This window comes from Pristis pectinata, chromosome 10 (assembly GCF_009764475.1).
Source record: "Pristis pectinata isolate sPriPec2 chromosome 10, sPriPec2.1.pri, whole genome shotgun sequence".
Classification (NCBI taxonomy): Eukaryota; Metazoa; Chordata; class Chondrichthyes; order Rhinopristiformes; family Pristidae; genus Pristis; species Pristis pectinata.
Genome location: NC_067414.1, coordinates 30,386,258 through 30,412,828, shown reverse-complemented (window position 1 = coordinate 30,412,828; position 26,571 = coordinate 30,386,258). Strand labels below are relative to the sequence as shown.

Below are 26,571 nucleotides of genomic sequence, written 5' to 3'. Positions count from 1 at the left end.
GGCGGGATAAAGATTCAATAAATCAGAACGTCTTTGCCCTGTCTGTGAATGCCCGAGACAGTTTCACTGCTCCTCGTCCCATTTTATAAAACCCGATTACATCTTTTATCTGGCGCCGCGACTGAATGTGTAGATATTCTTCCTGAAATAACAATGAATGCTCACTTGCTTTGTTTTAAACTAATGTACTTTTTCATGCCTCGTCCGCACAAATGGTTTGAAGGAAATGCCTGTGTCCAGGCGCTGTAATCACCACTCGACTGCAGGCCTTCTCGGTCTCACTGACAGCTGAGCTCTGTGATATACTTTTACTTCTTACCCTGTAACATAGGCTGAGCAATATACTGAAGGAGCACGACCCTGTCTGAAGCCCTCATCGGGGCGGGAGGTTTAACGATGTCAGTCAGCTTTCATGGTTCGGGTCAACTTCACACTTCCTCAAGAGCACAGAACACTTCTCCTTACGTCCGAGCCAGTACTCCTTCCTCATTCGACACAACAGGGAAGAGGTGTATTCGCCTCCCTGTCATTCCTGTTGTGCAAAACATGTTTGGTGCTTTCAACAAGAGCACAAGAAAATAGGAGTAGGCCGTCTGGCCCTTCAAGCCTGCCCCACCATTTAATCTGATCATGGCTGATATATGCTGTCCCCAATTCTTCTGTGCCATTTCTCCATACTGCTCCATTCCTTATTCTATCAAAAATTTATCCATCGCCACTTTAAATACTTATAATAATCCAGCAGAGATTTACCACACTCTGCAAGAAGAATTTTCTATGTACCACAGTTTTAAAAGACCCGTCCCTTGTAGTTATGTCCCCTTGTTTCTGCTTCTCCCACTAATGAAAACATCCCAACATTTATCCTGTCAGGCACCCTTAGGATTGTACATGTTTGAAAAAAGTCACCCTTCATTCATTCCCAGGTTTTGCCCACTCACTCAATCTATCTGAATCCCATTGCAAAATCACAGTATCTTATCACAAGATGCCCTTCCTCCTATTTTCATACTATTGGCAAACTTGGAAAACTTACATACTGTTTCTCCCTCCAGGTCATTAATTTTAATACTGAGGGGTAGATCTGTGGCATCCAAGACCGACAATCCAGAACCCTAACAAGAAATCCAGGTACGACCTACGGAAGGCCAGCGTGAGAGCAAAAAGGCAATTCTGTGTGGAATTAGAGGCACAATCAGATGCACGCCAGCTGTGGCAGGGTTTGCATGCCATTACTTCCTATAAGGTGAAACCTAACAGCATAAATGGCAGTGATGCCTTACTCCCCAATGAACTCAATACCATTTATGAATGCTTTGAAAGGGAGAATAACTACACCTGTGCGAATCCCACAGCATCCAGTGACCCTGTGATCTCTGTCTCGGAGGCTGACGTCAGAACACCCTTCAAGAGGGTGAACCCTCTTAAGGCATCAGGCGCCGAAGGTGTACCTGGCAGGGTACCGAAAATCTGTACTGACCAACTGGCTGGAGCGTTCAAGGACATCTTCAACCTCTCATTGCTGCAGTCAGAGGTTCCCACCTGCTTCAAAAGGGCATCAATCATACTGGTGCCCAAGAAGAGCAGGGTGAGCTGCCTCAATGACTATCACCCAGTAGCACTCACATTTACTGTGAAGAAGTGTTTTGAAAGGTTAGTCATGGCTAGAATTAACTCCTGCCTGAGCAAGGACCTGGACCTGCAGCAATTTGCACACCATCACAACAGGTCTACAGTGGACTCAACCTCACTGACTCTCCACTCGGCTTTGGAGTACCTAGACAACAGCAAAACATACACAGGCTGCTGTTTATCGATTACAGCTCGACGTTCAACACCATCATTCCCTCAGTGCTAATTCCCAAGAGTGTCTCAAAACCTGGGCCTCTGTACCTCCCTCTGCAACTGGATTCTCAACTTCCTTATTGGGAAACCACAGTTAGTGCGGATTGGTAGTAACATCTCCTCCTTGCTGACAATCAACATAGGCACACCGCAAGGATGCATACTTAGCCCACTGCTGTACTCTCTCTACACTCATGACCGTGTGGCTAGGCACAGCTCAAGCACCATCTATAAATTTGCCAATGAAATCACGCTTATTTGCAGAATCTGATGGCGATGAGGAGGCATACAGGAGTGAGATAGATCAGTTGGTTGAGTGGGGTCACAACAATAACCTTGCACTCAACATCAGCAAGACCAAGGAATTGATTGTGGACTTCAGGAAGGGGAAGTCAGGAGAACACACACCAGGCTTCATTGAGGGGTCAGTGGTAGAAAGGGTGAGCAGCTTCAAGTTCCTGGGCAACAACATCTCAGAGAATCTATCTTAGGCCCAACACATTGATGCAATCACAAGGAAGGCATGCCGGTGGCTCTACTTCGTTAGGAGTTTGAGGAGATTTGGTATGTCACCAAAGACTCTTGCAAATTTCTATAGATGTACAGTGAGGAGCATTCTGACTGGTTGCATCACCACCTGGTATGGAGGCTCCAATGTGCAGGATTGCAAGTGGCTGCAGAGGGTTGTAGACTCAGCCAGCTCCATCATGGGAACAATCCTCCCCGCGGTCGAGGACATCTCCAAGAGGCGGTGCCTTAAGAAGGCGGCATCCATCATGAAAGGCCCTCACCACCTGGGACATGCCCTCTTTATGTTCCTACCATTGGGAGGAGGTATAGGAGCCTGAAGACCCACACTCAGTGTTTCAGGAACAGCTTCTTCCCCTCTGCCATCAGATTTCCGAACAGTCCATGAACCCATGAACACTACCTCATTATTCCTCTTTTGCACTATTTATTTATTTTTGTAACTTATGTCTTTTTTATGTTTTATATTTTTATGTCTTTCTGCCTTGCACTGTACTACTTCCACAAAACAACAAATTTCATGACATATGTCAGTGATAATAAACCTGATTCTGATTCTGAATAGTGAACAATTGTGGACAAAAAACTGATTCCTGCGATATCCCACCAGTTATTACCTTCCAGTTTCAAACCGGCCCATTTATTCAAACTCTTTTTTTATAAGACAGTCAGTTTTCAATCCATGGTAACACACTTCCTCCAATACCATGGGCTTTTAACTTATGCATCAGTGTCCTATGTGGAACCTTGTCAAATGCCTTTTGGAAATCTAAGTAAACTACTTCTACACATTCCCCTCTGTCAACTCTCCCTGTTACATCATCAAGTTTAAGCAAATTTGTCAAAGATGATTTACCTTTCATGAAGCCATATTGACTAGTTTTAATTATATTCAGCTTTCCTAAATGATAAGTTATTTCCTCTTTGATTATTGACTCTAGCATCTTGCCAATAATAGTTGTTAAACTTACGCTGCCCTCTGCCTTTCTCTCTTTTTCAACAATGAAGTCACACTAACTATTTTCCAATCTTCTGGTACCCTCCTATAGTATAGTGAGTTATGAAAATTTTCAACCAATGGATCCACTATCTCAGCAGCAACTTTCTTCAAATCTCTAGCGTGCAGTTCATTGGGTCCTGGCAACTTGTCCACTTTTAACCGCTGAGTTTCTGCAATATATTATCACATGTAATTGGGATGTAGTAAGTTCTACCATATTTTTTGAAGTGAGCCCATCTGATATCTTATATATTAGCAATGACTTCCACAGTGAAGACTGATGCAAAAAATGTATTCAACACAACTGCCATTTCTTTGTTTGTTGGTATTAATTCACCAATCATGTTCTCTGGAGGCCTCACAATTACATTAGCCATCCTCTTCCTACTTATATACCTATAGCAAAAGTGTCTTACTTTCTTAGGAGGTTAAGGAGATTCAGCTTGTCACCAAACACTCTAACAAACTTCTACAGATGAATTATTGGAAGTGTCCTGACTGGTTGCATCATGGTGTGGTACGGCAATTCAAATGTGCAGGAACATAATAAGCTGCAGAGAGTAGTGGACTCTGCCCAATACATCAGGGGCACATCCCTCCCCACCATCAGTAGTATCTGCAGGAAGCACTGCCTCAAAAAGGCAACATCCATCATCAAAGGTCCACACCAGCCAGGCCATGCCCTCTTCTTGCAGCTACCATCAGGCAGGAGGTGAAGAAGCCTGAAGTTCCAAATTACCACGTTCAAGAACAGCTACTTTCCTTCAACCATTCAGTTCTTGAACCAATCTGCACAACCCTAATCACTAGAGCTTAGCAACACCATGACCACTTTGATCATTTTCTCCCTTCATATGAGCTTTTTAGTCTTCTGCTGCTGGATCCTAAAAAAATCCCAGTCCTCTGGTCTACCACTAGCCTTTGCCACTTTGTCTGTCCTAGTTTTCAATTTAACATTATCCGTTGTTAACCACAGACTGTGCCTGTTTCTTTTGGAATCCCTCTTTTTAATTGGGACATACTCTTTCTGAGCATTATAGAACAGCTGTTTTGAATATCTGCCACTGTTCCTCTACTGACTTGTCTCCCAGTTTGTTCATGCTGTTCATCTTAGACATCTCCTCCTTCATACCATTATAATTGCCCTTCTTTAAATAGAAGACACTGCTTATGGACCTATGGCGTTCATCTTCAAACTGCATTTGGAATTCTATCATATTGTGGTCACTACCCCCTAGGGGATGTTTAACTAGAACATTCCTTACTAATCCTTTCTCATTACATAAGACCAAATCTAAAATAGTATATTCATGGGTAGGCTGTGATGTACTGCTCTAAAAAGCAATCCACAGTTTCTTCTTCAATATCCTTACCAGTTTAATTCATTCAATTAAATTATGGATTAAAATCTCTCATGGTAATTGCAGTTCAAATATGCCCTTGATAGTTCCCCATATATGCTCTGACCTACTGAGTCACATTTTGGGGGCCAATAGACTATCCGCCACCTGTGTCTTCCTTCCCCCGTTATTCATAATTTCAACCCACTATCCACTGCCTTTATATTATGACTCAGCAGTGTTCTGGTACCTTCACTGATTATTGTAAAACACAATGTAAGACTGACACTTGTGAAATACTTATTGGGAGCTTTCTGAGTTGCCATGCTCTGTGCAACTATCTCTTCTTCCTTAGTTGGGAGATGAAGCTGTTGGCTCAAATAACTTCTAGTTCCAATCATTCTTAGAGTCCAGACCAGAACCTGAATATTCCAACTTTAAAGAAGTCACTCCAAAGGGCAAACCTAATTTACTGCACTTAGCTGAAATATTTAAAAAAACGATAATATTAGCACTGTGTGTCATTGCAGTTGATTACACAACCTTGTAACTGTTGGCGGTCAAATGTTACAATTTATGGTCTGTGAGTGTATCACAACGCAATCAACAGATCTGCTCTCTGATCCCAAGTCTAAATAATTTATCAAGTCCAGTTATTTGAAAAGGAACGACCCATGTGCAGAGAGGTCGTAAATTTTAACTGCCAGTGGAAACCAACCAGAGCAGATGTTATCAAGTCAACTGTTTGCAGGCCTTGCAATCACATTTGTCTGGCGAGAGAGAGAAAAAAATAAATGGGATGGTTTTCTGGTTCAAAATAATTAGCTGAAAAACAAATAATAACATTTATTCGACAGCTGAACATTTCTAGGCTGAATATTACAGCTGAATATTCACACCATCTGAGTAACATTTTGCATGTTTTACCTAGATTAGTTATTTTTATACTGAAGTGCGGGCACGTTCACAGAAGGATGCATTAACAAGTGCCCCACGTGTACAGATGATTACACAATGAAGTAAATAGGGGTGTACATGCTGAAGCTTTGGGTGCAGGGGTGTAGGTGGTAGTTTGGCACATCTGAAATCAAATCAAATACCAACAAAGGACAGGTAATTTACAACACGTGAGTCAGCATTCTCGTTCATGTTGATGGCGATCTAACCCGATGCGGCATTTCACCTGATGTTGCATCTACCAATCAGAAAGCGCTATTTGACGAGAGTGTTGACTGTGCCTAGATTATTGTTGATTTGGATGGAATGGAAGCATAGATATGTGTGATCAGTAAAAGAAATATTATTCTAACCCCTGCTAGGTAATCACTATTCCGACGGTGGACGTCGCTTACCTGTGCACTGCGGTGCCTGGGATATTTAAAATACAATTTTCCGCCTGCCCATCAATCCGCCAACACAACCCTCGCCTCCAACCTCCAGTCTAAGTCTTGCCCATTCCCTGACACATTTTTAAGCAATTCATTGTCACTTTCTATGTTGATTCTGTGAATGTTGGACTGGGAAAAATATTGTAAAATGCAAGAAGGGATGTCGTGTTTAGATTGGTTTCAGCGTGAAACGATATGACAAACAACTTGAATCTTTCCAATTCTAAATTCAGCTCAAATTTCGATAATGATGCATAATTTATCTATCGAAATTTAAGTGGGATTGAGGGATAGATTCCTGCGATAAATTGATGTAGCTGGGTGGATTAAACCCAGCGTTTCGGATTCTCATTCCTAATCCGGCTTTCTTTACAGATAATTTAGTGGCCAGCAGAACTCCAGCCCACAGTGAGTGGTTAAATTGAGAGTCGCTGTCGATTTATTTGTGTTAGTCAGTCTGACTGATCTTACAGCGAGTATTTATGATATGATGCCAAGCGGCCGACCTGACAAATTATCGGAACAGAGGTCGTGGTCAGACTCCGTAGAGCCGCCACACATTGCCTCGTTGCCTTTTAAAGGCAGTGGGAAGATGAGGGAGCTCTGCAGCTCTTGGTCTATGTGCTTGAAGTAGTAACGTACACTGAGGGCACTTGCATTAAATTCACCGGGACGAAATTTCATTTTTCTGAAACTTAGTGCTCGTAAAGAAATCTTCATGTAATGATAACCACTGGACAGAAACCTTGTTGCCTCCAAATATCCTTATTTGGAGTCGGTTCTGCTCTCTATTAGATAACGGTGTGGCCGCTGCAAAGTGGCGCAGTGATGCGAATATCTACTTAGAGTCATCCCAGTACCGCACCCACTTTCATAGCAGTGTATGGACTCTCGAGATGTGGCGGAGATTAGCGAAGGCCGATCCTGTATCTTTGCTTTCCCTTGGAGATTGGGATGTCACCGGGGTGCCCTGTCAGATAGTGGGAGTGTGTAACCTGGGCCACAATGAAAAAGCCTACCGGTCTTTAAGTTTGATCGCCATTCTACACCCTTGTATTGTACAGTATCCTGAGGCTCGACGTGTGACTCTTTACTGCAGCCTCCTTATTTCCTGCTACACATCCTTTTCTCAGGGCGGATGATGGTCCATGCCACAGTAAGTATCAATTAATTCGGGAAAAAACACCCGGAATATAAAACGAGGGAATGTGTATTACAACATATTAAAGAGAAGTTATCAAGCGACCACATATAAAGTTTAATATAAACAAAGTCTAAAACGCATCTGACTGCATTCCTATTCAACCCCCCCCCCCACCCCCACCCCCACCCCCAATACATTTTGTCTCAAACATGTGTTTTCATTTCCGATGACGGGGTTCATTTGAATGAATAAAGGACAAATCCAAGTCCACGTTGAGCCGATGGCTGTCAGATTTGGAGCCATAGTCTCCAAGTTATCTCGTACTACAAGGACGCTGTTTTCCCGTTATGGTGGAGAATGGATGGACGAATCTGCTGCTGGGTTTACATTTAATTCATTAATACATATGATCAGGAAGGTGTATATGCTTCACCAATGCATATGTTAGTCTAGGACATTAATTCCAACAAACATCCTGGTTAATATTATGTCCTATTGCTTTATTTCCAAATATTTGTAATTTCTATTGGATTAAGCGTTTTTCTTGCTGCTGACTGTAGACAGATAGACAGCCGAAATGTTGATAATGGGATCCTAAATAAACCAAGATCATAGGAAGTGAACAATTCCAACGGAAAACAAGAGCAAGAAACACATAACCAATTATAGATCCCCGCTGGGAATACTGTGTCAGCAGAAAGAGGGGAGATTGCAGGAAACAAGGCTAAGAGTTTATTTTTCTTCCTGCAGACCTCATCCAGGATCTCTTTCCTGCAAGAGGCTACCTGTTGTATAAAGTTTCAGCGAGGTGCCACATCCTCCCGTCAGAATTAAAGCTCGTTCTCCCCCTTCTACTTTATTTCATGCAATACATTACAATGAGTAAATAATTGAAATGATGTATCGCAAGTGAGTAATGGTGTAATTAAAGTGAAAGAAAGTGTCATAAACAGAGATGTTTGTGGATGACTTTCGTTTTGGTAATTTTGTGGGTTTAATTATCTCACCGATGGCTGGAGGTCAGAGGAGGCAGTTAAGAAGTAAAAGAATGACTGACAAGAAGTTGGCTGCAAAGCAGGTAACAGACAACACAGTTTAAAGAAGGTTGACCAGATTAGCCAAGGCTGGTAGCGATGTTCCACAAGTGTCATTGCTGGATTCACCGTTAGGTCGCCGCTTACACGTATGACACTTTTGCACTCAGGAATTGGAAGCATCATTTCATAATTTTCAGGCAAATTGGCGGGACTATTTACGGCGGAGGAAGACTGTGTCAGAACAAAATAAGGAACTGATAAAGGTGCAGAATGGGCAAGTGAACTTCAGTACAGATGTGCAAACAGAGGATTGTGGTAAACCTTGAAAACGAGTGTCTAAATGAACAATGGTGCGGATGCGTCTAGGAAAACAAACAGGGAAATCATTAAAAGTGGCGGCATGGATTAATAAGGCAAACAAGGCACTAAACTGCATTTTTACAACAACTAAAAAGTGGAGTTTTGTTAAACTTGCGTAGCCTTGTCAGACCACATGGGATTCTTCGAACAGTTCAGATTTCATATTATAAAAAGAACGCAAGAGGCACTGGGAAAAATGCTGAAAGATTTCCTAGAATGATCGCAACATGGAGAGGTTATCTGTACCAGAAAAGGTTGAGCGGACTGGGATTTTATTCTCAGAGATGAGGGGTGACCTGACAAATGTTTCTGAAGATCACGAAAGGGTTTAGTAGGGTAGCCGTGGATATTACAAGAAGAAAGGTGGTGTGTGTGTGTGTGTGTGTGTGTGTGTGTGTGTGTGTGTGTGTGTGTGTGTGTGTGTGTGTGTGTTGGGGGTGAGGGGCGGAGCAACGACGCTGGCAAGGATCATTTTGGCTAAATAGCTTGGTTCGTGCTGTAAATAATATGCGATATTATTATACCCATACACGGTTATCTGCCTTCTTGAAATACTTTAACCTGGAATTGAATATGCTGGTTTTCCAGAGTAACATCAGGCATCATTATTGTTTCACTGGAAAGTCTGGTGTTTGAATCTTTGTGCAGATACTTTAAAAAAATCTAAGAAATATGCTCGATGTTTGCTATTTGTTCTATTAGAACAAGCCCGACAACTACTGCTGAATGGGCTGAGAAGTGCATAGATGCAGAGACAACAGTTGGTCTGTGCTTCTTCGTGCAAGAGTGACAGAGCAATTGTCAAATCCTAGCCAGATATTTGGAATGTAAGAGGTATAATGCTCGAGGGTTTTTTTTGGTGCTGATCGTATATATGTAACGTCCGGTAGTTCTGACCATTCTGATCTTAGCTTAATATTTATATCTACTGCATCACGGTAGTGTACGGTACATCGCGGCGGCACGGTAGTGTAGCGGTTAGCATAACGCTATTACAGTGCCAGCGATCAGGGTGCAATTCCCGCCGCTGTCTGTAAGGAGTTTGTACGGTCTCCCCGTGTCTGCGTGGGTTTCCTCCCACATTCCAAAGACGTACCGGTTAGTAGGTTAACATGGGTGTAATTGGGCGGCTCGGGCACATTGGGCCGGAAGGGCCTGTTACCGTGCTGTATAAATAAAAGTTAAAAAAGTTAAAATAATTTTCCATTGGCAGTACGGCAATGATAACAATTAAGATCTAAATGAACGGAATCGAGTCTTCTGAATCCCTTAAAAGTTACTGTGTCAAAATGCCCTAACAGGGTGCATCCGAAAATGACATTGGCGGAAATATGCACTGAAAACATTTATTTCAAAAACAAGCAAAAAAGTAGCCCCGTTTCATAAGAAGTTGTGACATATATCAAGAAAACCTGAAATTGCACTGCAGGATACAAATATGTATGTTGATGCATTTTTCTTAAATCCTTCTGATACTTTACCTATGAAAAATAAACAGTTATACTTGGTCTGGTAAAAATGCAGAGGCGAATTTGGAATAAAATCAGAAATATTATTACGTATAAATTGCGTCTTGTGTCTGTGAAATTCAAGATGGGCCAGGCGTTCAAGTTATTACTTATACTGATACACTAACAATCACGAATAAGTCGTATTTCTATCACCTCCAACTAACAAATTCTCATTTCAACTTCACCCCTTTAATACAGATAAATAAATAAAGCCTAAGTGATAACTGTGCAAGAGTAAGAAACAAAAGCTGAAGGCCTCGTCGGGTAATGAATATCATAGGGACTCACCATTTAAGAGAACCCTTATTATTTGCATTAATTTATTTAAACCTTTTTCAGGCAATAAAGTGGTCGTGGTTGGATCATTGTGTGCAATGTTGAGCACATTATCTTTAAAAGGGAAAGTATGCACTTGGATAGGTTGAGAAAGCAGCATCGATAGTTATGGGACTCGGTACTCCGAGGAAAAAATGCTGAAGATTAGAAGAAATATTGTTTATCGTGAACTTGTGGATATGTGGAACAAACTATCAACAGAAGTGATTAATGTTGCGTTGATTAACTCCTCCGAAAACAGCTGGATAAATATCTGGCTTGGGACAGAAGTAAAAGTTTTCAGGATATGTAGTTAGAAAATGATCAAATACTCTGTGGAACACAATGTTTCCTGAGCTGCTTGAACCCTGGAAATGTAATGCCATGGAATGAAACCAAAGATGAATAATGTCCGTTCTGAGATCAGGTTTAGGTTTTTATTTGATCACCGTTTAGAGCCAGTTTATGAAACGTTCCCTCCGTTGATTACATCAATTGGACAATGTTCATAGAGGGAAAAAAATGCATGTTGAAATAATAGAAATGAGTGTCAAATGATCTTTGTTCTCTACTTTCTTATGCAATTGATATTAAATGAATCTGTATTTTTTCTGTGTATTCGCTCAATTTATTGATTTTGGTAACATCAAGAGACTTCCATCATATTTAGACAGATGAAGGGGCCATTCCTTTTATATGGTCTTTTTCTCTGCCATCTTACTAAATGCCTCTTCTGTTGAAAAGGTAGTGAAGAATGCAACACAAGCTACTTTAAATTCCTCTCTCTGGAGGTTGTTATTTAATGAGCAATTTAAAGTGTGATTTTAATCTAATTTGTGACAAACCCATAAAGTTCATGTACATTGGTTTTACACCTTGGTTTACTCTCCTTTGGCTTCAGTCCTCCATAATATGAGGTTTCTGTAAAGTCATTGTTGCCCCAATATGGTTGTCTTTTCATCCCCAAGTTATACAAAAATGGCTCCATATTGGTTTGAACTAAGACAGATCAATCTATTGGTGTGTCAGGGTCAATCTGTGTTCTTGTAGCATCTGTTGCTTGTTTAAATGTGAAGCCATAGTTTTTGGTTGTAACTGTCATCTGGAAGAACGCAAGCTTTCAGTTAATTATCACATTTAAGCAATGAATATCTGGCTAAGAATGAAAGAGTTGCTGTTGTCCAGAGTACTTTATTTCTTTCATCTGCATTCCTGGTCACCTCTGTATTGTCCTGTGACTCTCCTGTATATTTTTGGCAATTAGGTCACCATATATAGAATATAAGCAACATAACACAATGCAAAAGCTAATGATGATGAAAATATTGCATAATTCATAAATTCAGGATTAGCAAAGCATTATTCAGATCCTGCAACTGTATACTGTTTTCCTCTCTCATGCTTATAATTATATTACAAATGTAATAATTTTCTTATATACCACATTCCTTATGTCCTATTTATAACTAAAGAAGGTGATGGCTCCAGTGGTAATCGAAATTGTCATGCTTGTCATTGTTGCTCTTTTCTTGACCTTTCCAATTGCTTGTCTATAGAAGAATCCTTTGGCATTCTGTAGAAGCTCTGGTCTGGATGCAAATTATAATTCCCACAAAGCATATCATAAAGAAACTTGGCATTTGCAGGGTGTCTAAAGATTATTGGGTTTATGGGATTCCATGCAAAGTAAATATTGCAGAGCAGTGGAGTAAGGATGTATGGAAAATTCAACACCAAAGACCTGTGATAGAAATGAAATTATATAGCAGTCTTGATGAACATATTTTTTTTCTTATGCCATATTTTCTCATGTGTTGCGATTATCCAAACACATTGCTGTATTGTCTTAGTGATTGGTACTTACTTCAATTCTTCCATCTTTTTGATTTATATTCTGGAAATATGGCTCTTAGCAGATACAGTATTATTGGTCACAGTGGATTACACTGAAGAAGCGTACGATACAATGGAAGGAGATTCATTCCTACTGGAGCAAGAAGCTATTGTCAATGTTTCAGAAGCTTTTTTTTCCATATTTGGTTGGTGACAGTGAACATGAGGAGAGTTTGGGATTTCTGAGACAGCTTCACAGGAGATCCTAAAATGTAAGCTGCTGGATCTTAAAAGAATTACAGCACAAGTACAAGGGAACTCAGAAGGCTGGTAAGGAGGTGACAAAGTCAAGAATGAATGCTCAAGAGGCAGTAGGAGTGAAATGAGGATGGGGGCAGACAATGCTGGGAAGTCCACGAGGCTGTGGGGTTTGAAGCTTGGCTCAAACTAAACCAGTGCTTGGGAGTTTGTTCATCATTCTGCTCAGTTTCAGGAGAAGGAGGGAACAAAGAGAAAGATTACAAAGCATCAGAGGGTATCAGATACATTGGCTTCATTTGGGGTGATGCTAGTTAAGTGAATAATGTTCATGAAAATCCACAACTTGTCATCAAGTAATCCAATATACTGGATCAGTGGGATCCTGGTGTGAAAGGTGATGGAGATGTTATTGCACTGGATATTTTCAGGGTAAAAAAAAACTGCTGAAGGAATTCAACAGATTAGACACCATTTTAGGTCGAGACCCTTCATCTGAACCCAGTTCTGTCCATTTCCCTCCACAGATGTTGCCTGATCCAGAGTTCCTCCAGCAGTTTGTTCTTTGCTCCTGATTCCATAATCTGCAGTCTCTTGTGCTTCAATATTTTCAGGGTACCTTGGAATATTACGGCTGTAAGATAAGATAAGTTAAGATAAGATATCTTTATTAGTCATGTTCATTGAAACACACAGTGAAATGCATCTTTTGCGTAGAGTGTTCTGGGGGCAGCCCACAAGTGTCGCCACACTTCCGGTGCCAACACAACATGCCCACAACTTCTTAACCCCTATGTCTTTGGAATGTGGGAGGAAACCGGGGCACCCGAAGGAAACCCACGCAGACACGGGGAGAATGTACAAACTTCTTACAGACAGCAGCCGGAATTGAATCCATGTTGCTGGTGCTGTAAAGCGTTATGCTAAGCGTTACACTACCATGCATGCTAGTTGGCTGTGCAGCATCTACGAATAATACAGTCAATGTGCAACATGTTATCATGGGAAAAAAAGAAGAGCAAGGATAAAACCTTTTGCAGAACAGGAAGAAAAACCAGTGCAGAAGTTATGTTGACTGAGTTGGGGTAGGGAGGGTCTGAAATAAGAAAGACAGTGCCCTGGAGGCAGAATGTGGAAGAGAAACAGTGGAAGAAGGTAAACAGCAGAGTTGTGAAGAATCTGAGAAAGACAATCAAGGATGGTGTACCACATCTGTGGTCATCAATGATGCCTCTGATCACCATGACAGACTTGGATGCTTGGAGCAAGATAACTAAAAATAAGGGAACCAAACAGAAGTGGACACAGAGCAATGTGGTGATGGTATATTTGAAAATATCTTTGTTTGGAAATAGGGAAACTGTTAGAGAGAATAGAGAGACTGAACATGCACATCTTGTGGAGGGAGATGAGAAGGTTGGGGACAGATTCTGAGCCAAAGTGCCTTCGATGATACCAGAAAATATTTGGCCAAGGAAAAGTAGCTGTTGGTTTGAAAGATAACTGATAATACAGGAAGCAATCTGCAATTGAAGATATTTTTATTGAGTTTAGTGCAGGAAGAAGACAAATGACAGGTGAAGTGAATGCAAGATTGGTAGGATGAATTGCAAGACATAAGGAAATTGGTGTGGGGAGGCAGTATCAGAGTGAACAGATTCAATTATTAAAACAAAAAATCTCATTGAGGCTTTTATTTTGTGAAAAATGAAAATGGAGAATTAGAAGAAGGGAATAGGTAGAGGTAATTCATTATCAAGAAGAGACAAAATCGTCCAAAAGTAATAGGAGCATTTGACAGTGGTGATGTGCCATATTGCTAAAGTGACCCAGGCACATTTTGATGATTAGTGAGCAAGCCAGTTATATGGTAGGTGAGTTTATCTGGGCCCTCAGATTTAAAGGCAATTCAGTCTTAAACATAAACCCAGCCATTTGAATGTTTTTGTCTGGAAATTGCAGAAATTTTCAGCTCAGGACAAGCTAAAGATTAATGCTACAACAGTTCCGTTCTGAAAAGAGTTATAGCATAAGTTCTGTTTATTCATTTGCCATTAATAAATCAGTCATTAATGTTCAATTAAAGTGTACTCATATCCATAACAATTCTTCCTAATATTAAAATAATGGTATCATGTCACAAATTGGATCTTAAAACAAATGAAACATTCAGTGGAAGTTTAAATTATTATGGATCTTATTTCTAATTAACTTGGCAAATTTGCGAATATTACTTTAAAATGTTCAAAGATCAAATATCATCATGAGTAGTGGAGCTCGATCAAAACCTCTTTGATTATGTGGGGGAATTCCCTTTAAATTTTTTCTCTTCGTGATGATGGATGCTATTAATGGCAAATAAACATTTTCCATTTTAGACAACATTAGGCACTTCAAGGCCAGGTATAAACCAGTAAGGATCAGAACAGAATTGACTGAACTAATTGCTAACAAAGTGTCTGAACCCATCACCGAGGATCACTTTAAACTGCATGAGGTGACATTTTCGTATTAGTCACCCTGAGTGATTAGCAATTAGCAGCAAATGTAGGGCAGTTCTGACCTAAGGGCCAGTGCACATTATAAACAGGGCTGAAACTGCCCACACTCACATCACATAAATAGATAACAAAAGCATCCATCCCATTAGTTGGTACTGGATTTGAACCCAGATCCCAAAGGTGAAAGTCTAAAATGTCAGCCAATGACATCCAGAGAAATATTTTATTGATACGCTATTAGGATCCCACGCTGAACATGTACAACTTTCTAAAGGGAGTAAGTTTTGCAGTTAAAGCATCCTTTCGTTGGATTACAGCATCACAAAGTGAAAATAAATAAAATGCAGAAGTCAGCTGTGGCCAACATTCAAATAAACTGGTGAAGTTTAATGAAAAGTAGTTGACCTCACTGATCCACTACAACCTTTAGCTTTCAAGGGGTGATTAACTTCTTTTGGGGAACTTTTAGCTTTATATACATGAAACTACAAATCAATGGTCTTTGGTTATATATGACAATCAGACTGCATAAGAATGTTTTATCCTTACTGTACTTTTGAACCCAAGCATATGACTAACATGCTAGTAAATGTAATGCTAGCTGGAAATGAATGATACTGAAAAAAAATCACTTGTTATTTCAAAGACATGTTCACAATGAAACAGTGAGTGACTGTGTTGGATTTATTCGTAAACTCAAAGAAATATTTTTGAGTAAATCAATAGAATTGAGAGAGTTTTGAGGTGTTATATGCCTAGGAAGGGCAGCAGTCCCACTCTTGATTCTTCTGGTGTATCTGTCTGGTTGAAGAGAATAGTGTGTTTGGTTTGATAGCTTGATGATGTTTACTGACTGGACTCATGCTTGATGAGGGGTGACGAGGATGCAGTACCATGGGGTCACTAGAGATAATGCAATGTGTATTGCATTGTGACTGGCTATCTTCAGAGTAGGGGGTAAATACTTCAAATAGTCTGATGTGGTGCCTATAAATCTGTGATTATTCTCCCACATAACCATTTCAGCTTTGGTCAGAGAGTCCTGGAATTGGACTGACTCTAGGAAGCATGAGTCTAATGCTTGTGTTAAAGTTACCTGGAACTGCTCCATTGACGTAGGAGCCCCACCCACTCTAAACATAGAAACAGAAACTGCTGGAAACACTTTGAATGAACATTTCCAGCATTTTCTGCTTCTGTAGCAATGGCGATGTTTAGAATAAGCAGTAGCTCTGACATCAATAGTACAATTGAGATTTCAGGTCACAAACTTCTTGTCAGAACTGGGAAAGAGAGAAAACAAGTTTGTTTTAAACTGCGGAGGAGTTAGGGATGGGATGGATAAAACAAAGGGAATATCTTTGATAGGCTGGATTGCTGTGAGGATAAAATGCAGGGGTTACCTGGTCAATGGGTTAATGATGGAATTTAGAGAGAAAAGAAATAGGAAAAGAAGATGAGGGTAGTAATTCCAGGTGAAACAGTGACTCACTTGCACTTCTTCCATCTAGTGTATTGCATTTGGTGCTCACAAAGTGGTCTCCTCCACATTGGATGACCACTTTGTGAAGCACTTCCGTTTAGTCTGTGGGAGTGAGTCAGAGTTCATAGTTGCCTGTCAGTTAATTTTCCATCCCATTCCCACTCTGACCTCTCTGACCTCCTGCACTGTAGTGATAATGACCAATGTGAGCTTGAGAAACAGCACCTAATTTGAGATAGAATGTTAAGTAGCAGGCAATAAGGAGTCTCAACTTGCTCCTGAAGACTGAATATAGTTCTACATTGCAGCCATCCAGACTCAATAGCAACTTCGACAACTTCAGGTAATTCATTTCTCAATCTGTATCAGAACTGCCCATTTCTGCTGTATGCCATCCATCTTGATATTGTTTCAGTTTTTCACACTTCATTAGAACAACCTGACTTGCTCAACATGACCAGATACCCTGCATTCTGGATGTTTTCACTTTATTTTGTCTATATTCTTGCTTTCTATCTGGCTTCATCTCATAGTGTTTGTTCCAGTTACTCTCTCTCTAAACCATCAACTGGATGACCTCTGCAATTTATCCCCAAGGCAACCCTTGCCTCACCCTATCAGAGATTTATCCTTTTGTCCCATCCATTACTCCCCATCTTTTCTGAAATTTAAAACTAACTTGTTTCCTCTCCTTTCCAGTTCTGATGAAGGGTCCTTGACGCAAAATGTTAACTCTGTTTCTCTTCCCACTGATACTGCCTGACCTGCTCAGTGTTTCCAGCATTTTCTGTTTTTATTTTGGATTTCAAGCATGTGCAGCTATTTCATTTTCACTTGCCCTTTGGTATAGGAGATGGTAGAGAGGGAGCAATAGGGATAGGAACACCACACATCAGGAAGTGCCACATTAAGATTATTTGTACTTCTCTGACATCTCATTGTTGTGGTACCATCTTTGCGATCATAAGATTTTTAGGTGTTCCTTGACAAAAAGAGGCAAATGGACTACCACTGATTCTTTGTGATGGGACCAAGCACTTCCCTCTTTTGAAGGATTTTTTTGGTCTTTTTGTCTCTGAACATTCCCTTGATTCAGGCGTCTGCTACTGGAAAGCAAATTAAGGAATTTCCTCCTCGTACTGGCAGATCCCACAGATCAAGAGCAGAACAACCACTTCTGCCAAGGCACAGCTAATCAGGTGTACCTGTGGCCAGTGATTTTTGCTAAATTATGTTTTTCTTAAAGTATTTTTCACATAAACTAAATTGCCACATATGAAAGCTATTGCTGATCATTTTAGTGCTTCTTCTCCTTCCTCCATTACTTTCCTTGTCTGCAACCTTCAACTGGGTAATTGCAGCATGTAAGAGTTATTATACCATACCAGAAAGTTATCAAGGGTGGCTGGGCTCATCAGTGAGAGGAATGGACCAAAAGAAATGTTATGATTGCCAGTCAGCCATTACATAAATTGACTGCACTTCAGAAGTGCTTCATTGGTTCAGGCCTTTGGGTGTAAAGAAAAGGATGTGAACAATGTTGTGTAAGTTTGAGTCTTTTTTTCATGTCAATGATCTTAACGTACCATATACATAAGAGAAATTGCCTATATTTCTAGCCAGCAGTGCATACATACAATCTGCTTCATCCTTTATGATTGGATGATTTGCCCTCTGTAGTGTCACCTTATCTTATCCCTTAAAGTAAAAGACTCAGTTTTTAAAAAGTGGTGATGCCAGACAATTAGACTAAAACGATTGGGTGATAAACTTGTTCTGGAGTTGAGTCCACAATATAATTGCCAGCTATTATATGATGTGTTTTGTGGGTAAAGGAGTATAATCATTCCTCCTGATATGACAACTTGCAATATTTAAATAAATCTCTCTTCCAGGGTGCTTGAATTTTTGTTGAAGCAATGATCTTCCCTTAGAATCTAATGTTCCTATCTAGATTGTACCAATTTGGACATTTTCATTGGAGTTTATTTAAAACAACTCTGACATAATCTGAAGAGGATGTTTCTAAGGAAAACCTTTTCAGAAAATATGCCATGGCACATTGATCACATATATGGCAGATAGTCAGCAATGATGCAGGTTATTCCATGCAATGTACATTTGATCTTGAGGTTGGAATTCAAATGACTGATCAATAGGCCAGGTTTTTTTTTGATGAGCATATCATGGAGCAAAAATTGTGATTCTAAAACATCATGGTATCTTGCCATTGAAATTTGACCGTCGTTTTATTTACATAAAACGGGCATAATTAAGGAAATTTTGGAGACTGCTCCATTGGATCAGGTTAATTTTTGATAACATAGACCAAAGTCTCTTATTTATGTAACCAACGGGCTTAATATCCGTTCTGGGCCTTGTTGTAAAACTTGCATTGCATTGAACCGAGTAGGTTTGAGTCTTTAATGCCAAGGATTCTTCAGCAGCTGCCAACCAAAGGATCGTTTCCAATAATGATTTACCGCGCGTTTTCCAACACTGAGGAGGATCTAATTGGCCCTTTCCCATTGCCTTCCCAGTCCATAATAATCATTAGCGACGCAAGCAGCCAGATAGTCATCTACTTAAAATGACTGAACTGCCCGGTGAACTGAATGGATTGGCTGAACAATGTAAACGAATCCTCTACGGATTTGAAAACATGTCAAGTTATTCGAATTACACCGACAACTCTTTATCCATCGTGAAACTCGAAATTGATGTACATTTATTATCTGTGACCTGTGAGCCTCGGTGATTGGGTCACGTGGCGTGTAACATGAATGATTGCAAATCAATAAGTTAGGCAGTGGCGTACATGATTTCGAAGGCGTTTTGATGAGGGAAGGAGCCTACCCGTGCTGTAAGTCTCAGGATCCAAGCTATGTAAAACTCGGATTTGAGGTCATAAAATCAAGTTGGTGTGTCATATGTTCAGCTCTGATGCATTCCAGAGATTAGTATAAATGTAAATCGGTATTGGTATTTCTGACAATATGAGGTTCAAGCTAAGACCAATTGGAATGAAATTGAGATCTGTTTTGTTTCAAATTGTAACATTTGACAACTACAAGATCTTCTTGTAAACATATCTAAAGCAAGAAGATAGTGTATTAAGAGACACAATTGTCGTGCGATTAAGAGATGAAGGGAAAAGATTGCAGCATAGAGCATGTAATATGAGGAGCGAATGTTGACCAGTTAAATCCACTTCAACTGTAGTGAAACTGCAAAAGATGATAGGGGAAAACATTACTGAATAGTGTACAATGAGCAAAATGGGACAACAAAGATTTATAAACAGCAAATAAAACTGAATTTAATCAAGTCCTTCTAAGAAATAACCGACTGCGCAGACAAAGAAAATACAATAACCACAGTTCTTTTAGCCCTTTGTTTTAGTTATGAAGTGCGGGGTCCGGGCCAGACGTTCACTGAATTGCGCAATGTACAGTAAGGAGGCAATAAGGTTACAGGCCACAGTGAGGATTAAGCTCACGTGTCACTGATGCCCTGCCTTTCCCGAGGAGAATGTTTTCTTCTCAAGTTCGATAACAGGCCGCCCATTAGCCGAACAGAAATGCCCCAGGCTTCAAACTCTAGAAATCTTCCGTGACAACATGGGCTGAGATGTTTACTTTCGTATCATTCCCAATCAACGGCAAATCATTTGTCACTTTACAAACACGGGACCCCGAAGAATTAAAGAGAGATTTCAACTGGCGGTCCTATCTGACCCGGGCCTGTGATTTCCAGCTATTCCCATTGCCTGTTCTGTTATCAATGGTTAGTGGAATCGCAGACTACAACTAAGAGTAACAGTTATGCTGGGTGTGGTTTAGTTCCCCCTCCAAACATCCGAGTTATTCGACTACATCAGTTGGACAATTACTGTTGTCCATTTTCACCCTGGTCTCAACTCCGAACCACAGGAATCGACTAGTTGTACCCTATCGGGATCAGTAAAATTCCTTCTTCGGAACTAATATTGAACTTTGATGCTATATAAAGGAGGAGGTTTGAGTGGTTGACAGAGGAACCTGGCATGCTTTCAAAAAGACCCCTGCAGAAATGTTTGAATGACACCTCAGTATCACACGTGAATGATAGGCACGTCAATATTTTAATAATAGGAATGTTATGACGAACTTTCAAAGTCGTGTAGATTTTTTAAAAATGCGTAAATTGAAACTAATTATAAGAAAATATAAAGAAAATAATACCCAGTAATTAATCCAAGGAATGTCCAGTTGGGTATAAAAACTTCGAAGAGTATATGACTATTCCGGGAAGCCCAGCTCCAGATATCTTTTCATGATACTTCCTCCTTATTATATCTCAAAACCCTGTATCATATCCCTTTCCTTTTCTCAGGTTTGACTGCTTTGGTCCAAGACTGGATCTTAGCTGATGACGTGCCATTAATCTCTTCCATTCTGGGCCTTCTTTTATTCGTTTACGAAATCAATCATTTCTATCATAAATCTTATCTGCGGGCAATCATTTCTATCTCCACCTGCACAAACAAGTCCAAGAACAGAGAAACGCAGGCTTCATAAATCTAGCACGGCTGACTTTACACTTTCAGAATTTACTGCCTCCTTGTTTTACATTCTATAAACCAATGATGCTGACGAGATATTCACTGAGCGCTAAACGGCAGCACACCCCCATGCAGGAAGATGTGAAAGAATAGTCCCAGCTAAATTGAAGATATCAGGAAGGAAGGTGATGAAAATAAGGATACAATGAAAGGGAAAAATGAAATCAAACAAGTGAAATCATCTGTTGATGATGAATAATCGCGACGGAAAACGAAAATGGAAAAAAAGTTCGCATTATAAACAAACATTTCCAAACCCCGTTAGAATGAATGGTGGTTTTCCGAGAAGGGCTTGGAATGATGTCTTGACCAAAGACCAAACACTTCTAGACATCCTGCTTTTCAAATTGGAGGGATGTTGTAAGGACACAAATGGTTGATTTTAGTTCCACGGCCGAATTCTCCCAAACAAATAAACCAAACTCAAACTTTGCACATTTTTGAATTTCTAAACTATAGATGAACTTGTTTTGTAAGACACAGTGGATTCTTCAAATCATGAATGGGTGAATGGGGAGGGGGTGATTAAGGTTTTATTTAGTTGGACCTTTCACAATCTTGCGACTTCCCAAAGCACTTTTAAGGCTAATGAAGTAGTTCTGAAGTACAATCACTATTGAGATGTCGGACATGTGGAATCCAAAGCCCAGAAACACCAATTGTTTAATGATCATTTCATTTGTTTTTGATGCACTGTATGTTTTGTTTTTGATGTTAGAATTCGTTTCTCTTACCTAGGTATGTTAACACGCCGTCTTGTTATTTTTTGAAATTACTTGGAGTAAAGTAAACAGTACACATAAGTGAACAAATACAACTAAATTCCGTGATTCTGGTAATTCTTTTGAAACCAGTGAATCGGATCCCCCAGCGTTTGCCGAATGTAGAACTCATAAAAGAAAACTATTCGAAGGAAACTTTCTTTAAAAGACAATAGTCCATTTACAGAAAATATTACCATAAAATATGTAAGTGGGAATTTTCTTAACATTGCTATTAATACAAATACCTTGAACTTCGCCAAAACAAAAACTAAGTATCTATAAATGTCACAGAATCTAGTTGTAATTGCTAAACATTTTCCAGTTTTGTTTTATAGACTAACCGCAAAAAAAGTCGAGTTTCTGTAAGGCTTCCTGGACAAGTATCCTAACTGAGAATCGCGCGCTACCAGCGTTTGTGAAAACCGAGCGGCCCCTCCTCTCCTCCCCAGGTCCCGCCTCCACAGCAGCGAGATAAATTGCGGATGTCGCATCCAGATCGCAGGGTCTTCAATCAAACTGAGTGGAGGAATTCACTCCAGCTGAAAAGCGCCACATTCCGAACTTCCTCCGTGTCTTCTCGGTCATTAAAACTCAGTTTACAGGAGACCGTGTCGATACCATGTCCACTGGGTCCGTTAGCGATGCGGAAGATCTTCAGGAAATGGAAGTGCTGGGTACGGAGGAGGAATGCGATGCTTTAAAGAGGAAATCTAACAAGGGATTCTGCACGTCCAACGACAGCAACGAAGACAGCTCCAACAACGAACACGAATCCCCCAAAAAGGGCAGGGGGGCTTCGGGAAAGAGGCGCAAGACGGGTTCCAATAAATCTCCTCTGAATGGGGTGACCCAGGAAGGGAAACAGGTTCAACGTAACGCAGCAAACGCCAGGGAGAGGGCCAGGATGAGAGTGCTGAGCAAAGCCTTCTCTCGGCTCAAAACCACCCTACCCTGGGTCCCCCCGGACACCAAACTCTCCAAACTCGACACCCTCCGGCTGGCATCCAGCTACATCGCCCATCTGAGGCAGATCCTAGCCAACGACAAGTATGAGAACGGCTACATTCATCCAGTCAACCTGGTAAAATTCCACCCTTTGCTAGAACGCAGAGCTTTTCACTGGGTTTTAAAGACCGCACACGCGCGCATGTGTATAATTGGGTATATTTGACCCTGGAGCTCATGGAGGATTGTATTTGTATGTATATGAATGTGTCTATTCATCTATTTATGCGTTGGATTCTATATATGTATGCGCGAGCGATTATGTGAAGATTTGTATAACTAAGTATTCTATTATATCTGTACGTGTGTAAAGGGACAAGTTTACAGCATGTATGTACTTATGTGTGTGTGCGACTGTGATAGTGCCATTGCGTTAATGATTTTATATGTGTATGTAATTCCGCGTGAATGAATTTATCTGTGTGTAAATATGTATGATTCTGTGAATCACTGTGTGTGTGTGTGTGTGTGTGTGTGTGTGTGTGTGTGTGTGTGTGTGTGTGTGTGTGTGTGTGAATGTACACGAGTCGGGTCGCAGAACCCAGTATCAATAAATCAGACCTCTGCATTCAGATAAACAGGCAGTTTTGTGTTTATAAAACCGCCCAGACGTTAACTGATAAGCGCACCGTGCTTATGGCTTTAAACAGACAACTCAGAAACAATAACCCACACGAGTTAACCGAATCAAAACGTTCGCTTTGTTTTACCAGTTAGTTTATTGAAGATCTTTGTGATCGGGAGAAGAGTAGTTTTCTATAGTTAAATCTATCGAAAGTTAAATTGGGAATAAAGGGGGTGCTTTGCTGAGTGTGCGAAAGTAAAGAAAATCTTCTACCAAACTGGGGGAATTTATAACACTTATTATTGGAACAGCAAATAAAAAACGCAGTTGTCTAATTAAACAGGCGTAGTAGCACAGGTTAAACTGGGGTATATCACAATGCACACCATGCAAACCTTTTATACAAACCCTTACTAATTGTTCCCAGTAGATAACACGGGGCTTTTTTTTCCTCTTATTTACTGGTTAGTCACAAATCACTTTAATTAAATGTTGATGGGGAGATGCAATTAATATTAAAGCGCGGAGGACGCAACTCAAATCCTTTGAACATCTCTCGGCCTGAAGCGACATTGTGTTACTTTATATCCCATTCGAACAATAACATTTAACCCGCTTTTTCGCTTCTGCACAATGTTGCTCGTTTACCAATGTAGGTCAGTGGATTAAAAAAGTGGAGATATTGTGAAACTTCCTTCATTATTTTGGAAACTGGGGGCCACAGAAAATCTGTCTGATATTTTGCTAAATCTATTTTATCTATTTTCTTTTTTCTTACCAATTATAACGGAGAACAAAGAGATTTCCTCGGAGATTTCCAAGTACAGTCGAAATTATAAGTATCCCTTTAAACAGCTGCTTTCGTGTTGAAGGAAATGCACATTTTCAGTTTCTAACACCACAAACTGCAAGTCATCTTCAAAACTAAAAACTATGGTAAAAATCATTGAACTCCGTCGAACAAGGACGAGAATTTCCAAATAATAGAAAATGCGGGAAATCTCTGTGAATATTATAAACCGCCTATTCACATTATACACATTTCGAACAATTATTTTAAAAAAATCTGATACTAAAGAGATATCACTGTTCTTTGATCGCTAAACATGTATCAATATAGATTTTTTATTTTAATGTTTCAAGCCGTTTATAGATAGAAGGTGGGACACGCAGCAGGACTGATATATAATCAATATATTTCTCTTGAATAATTATTCCCGATAAAAGCTTAACATTTAAACACATTTCCGTTTGAAATACCTTAATTTTGTGAAGTCCATACTATGTATTTTAAAACTTGATTTTACTGAGTTAACCCGATGATTGAAATTCGTGAAGTGTCGATGGATTTGAGACTGTGTTTAACTATTTTTTAAAAACTAAGAATATCAATTAGATTCTACTTCTCTCAGAAAATCTGATTCTTTCAAATATTTAAACTATATCCATGAGACCTGTAAAAACAACAGGGGTTTAATATAGAATCTAAACACGATCTACCGAGAGGATTTATTGTCTGCTAAAATATTTACGACCATCTACTCCGGAAATACACACTTTTTCATGCAAAAGGGAAACCAAAAAGAAAGTTATATAAATTGAAGGAACCAAACACAGACCGAGATTTGAAATTACGCTTCCAATTTCATTGGCCAATGATAGTGATGGGTGACTTTTCTTTGAACCTGTGTAATTCTAGTATTTTAATTGTGTTTAAATATCATATCAATAACCAATAATCAAACCAGAATTCTTAATCTGTTCTGTCAACGTTATTTCTCCCAACAATATAAAATGGTGACTGATTTTCGTTCATGGCTTTACCAGATGAGACGTGAATATCATTTGGTGCAGGTTGGCAGTGGAGATAACTCGTTTCCCGAGTTGAACGCTTCAGTTCCGTTTGTTTCAAAGCTGTCTGAGGATATCGAGGTAAACGGTGGGATAGTATAGACATGAACAGGTGGCACCAACAATGAACACACTTGACTTGGTTTCTGTTTGGAGGGAACAAAATGTTAACCAACGTTGTCCTTTTTATTTTAGACATGGCCGTTTATGGTCGCAGGAAAGCCAGAGAGCGAGCTGAAAGAGGTTGTGAATACAAGCCGTTTGTGCGGGACGACAGCGTCATGACTAAAAGGGGGAAAAAAGTGAACATAAAGTCGGAGGAAAATCCAGAAACCAAAGAGAAAAACCACTAAACTGAGGAAGGAACGGTCGAAGCCCTAAGCGCATCTCAGGCCGGGCTCAATCACTGCCGAATGTTACTACCCTCCTGGCGTATCGACATCATCCCATTGCTTTGCTGGTCAAAGTACGGAAGGGATCTTTACGTCTCCATTTATAATTGTGACCAGACTTTAATATTGTCGTGCAAGATATTGTAGGTACGTTGAATTTCAGAGCTGACTTTGATAGTCATATGCTGTGTAAGGAAGCATCATATAAAAGATATATATATATTTTCTTTATCCGCAAGTCTTTGCAAATCTTGTAAATAAAAGTTTGCTTTATATTTAAACCGTTGTGACCGTGTGGGCATGTATGACATTCTCCTGTCTCTCTCTCTGTGCGTGTGCTGTGGTGCGGGCAATGCTGTGCTGATTGATAACCCATTGGGTTTTGCTTCCATCAGACCCCGAACCTCGACAATAGAGGCGACGGAGTGACAACATCAACGATTTGTTTATTTCTTCCACTAAAGGGATAAGAAAGAGATAGCTCATGTTAGTTGAGTCAGGGCTCAAAGAAAACAAACATCTGCGCCGGCTCCGCATTGCTGGAATTTAGGCACCAGTTGCTGACCCCGTGCCAAAGAAGAACAACTACTCGAAAACTAAGTTGAGGTGCTCAGTTAAAAACAAAACTTTCAGGTATGGGACTTTGGAAGCTAAAGGAAACTTCATAGGTTTTAGGTGTTCATAACTGTAACATAAGAGGCACCGGGGAGCAACCGTTTAATTTGTTTGGTTTCAAAACGAGACTAAATTATAACGCACTGTTTACTGGTTCAAAGGGTGTTTCCCATGTTACACTCCCCTTATTTAGTTGATGTTGGACCTAATAGATCGCTGCCTCAGGCCCCAGT

General features: G+C 40.1%; 1 protein-coding gene across 1 annotated transcript; it reads left to right on the top strand.

Annotated features, from left to right (window-relative positions):
• The first annotated feature begins 22,426 nt into the window (after nt 1–22,426).
• On the top strand, nt 22,427–25,999 carry tcf21 (transcription factor 21). The gene is made up of 2 exons (XM_052024939.1): nt 22,427–22,991; nt 25,527–25,999. The coding sequence occupies exons 1-2, from the start codon at nt 22,530–22,532 to the stop codon at nt 25,614–25,616; spliced, it is 552 nt and encodes a 183-aa protein (XP_051880899.1). The 5' UTR covers nt 22,427–22,529; the 3' UTR covers nt 25,617–25,999.
• The last annotated feature ends 572 nt before the right edge of the window (nt 26,000–26,571 follow it).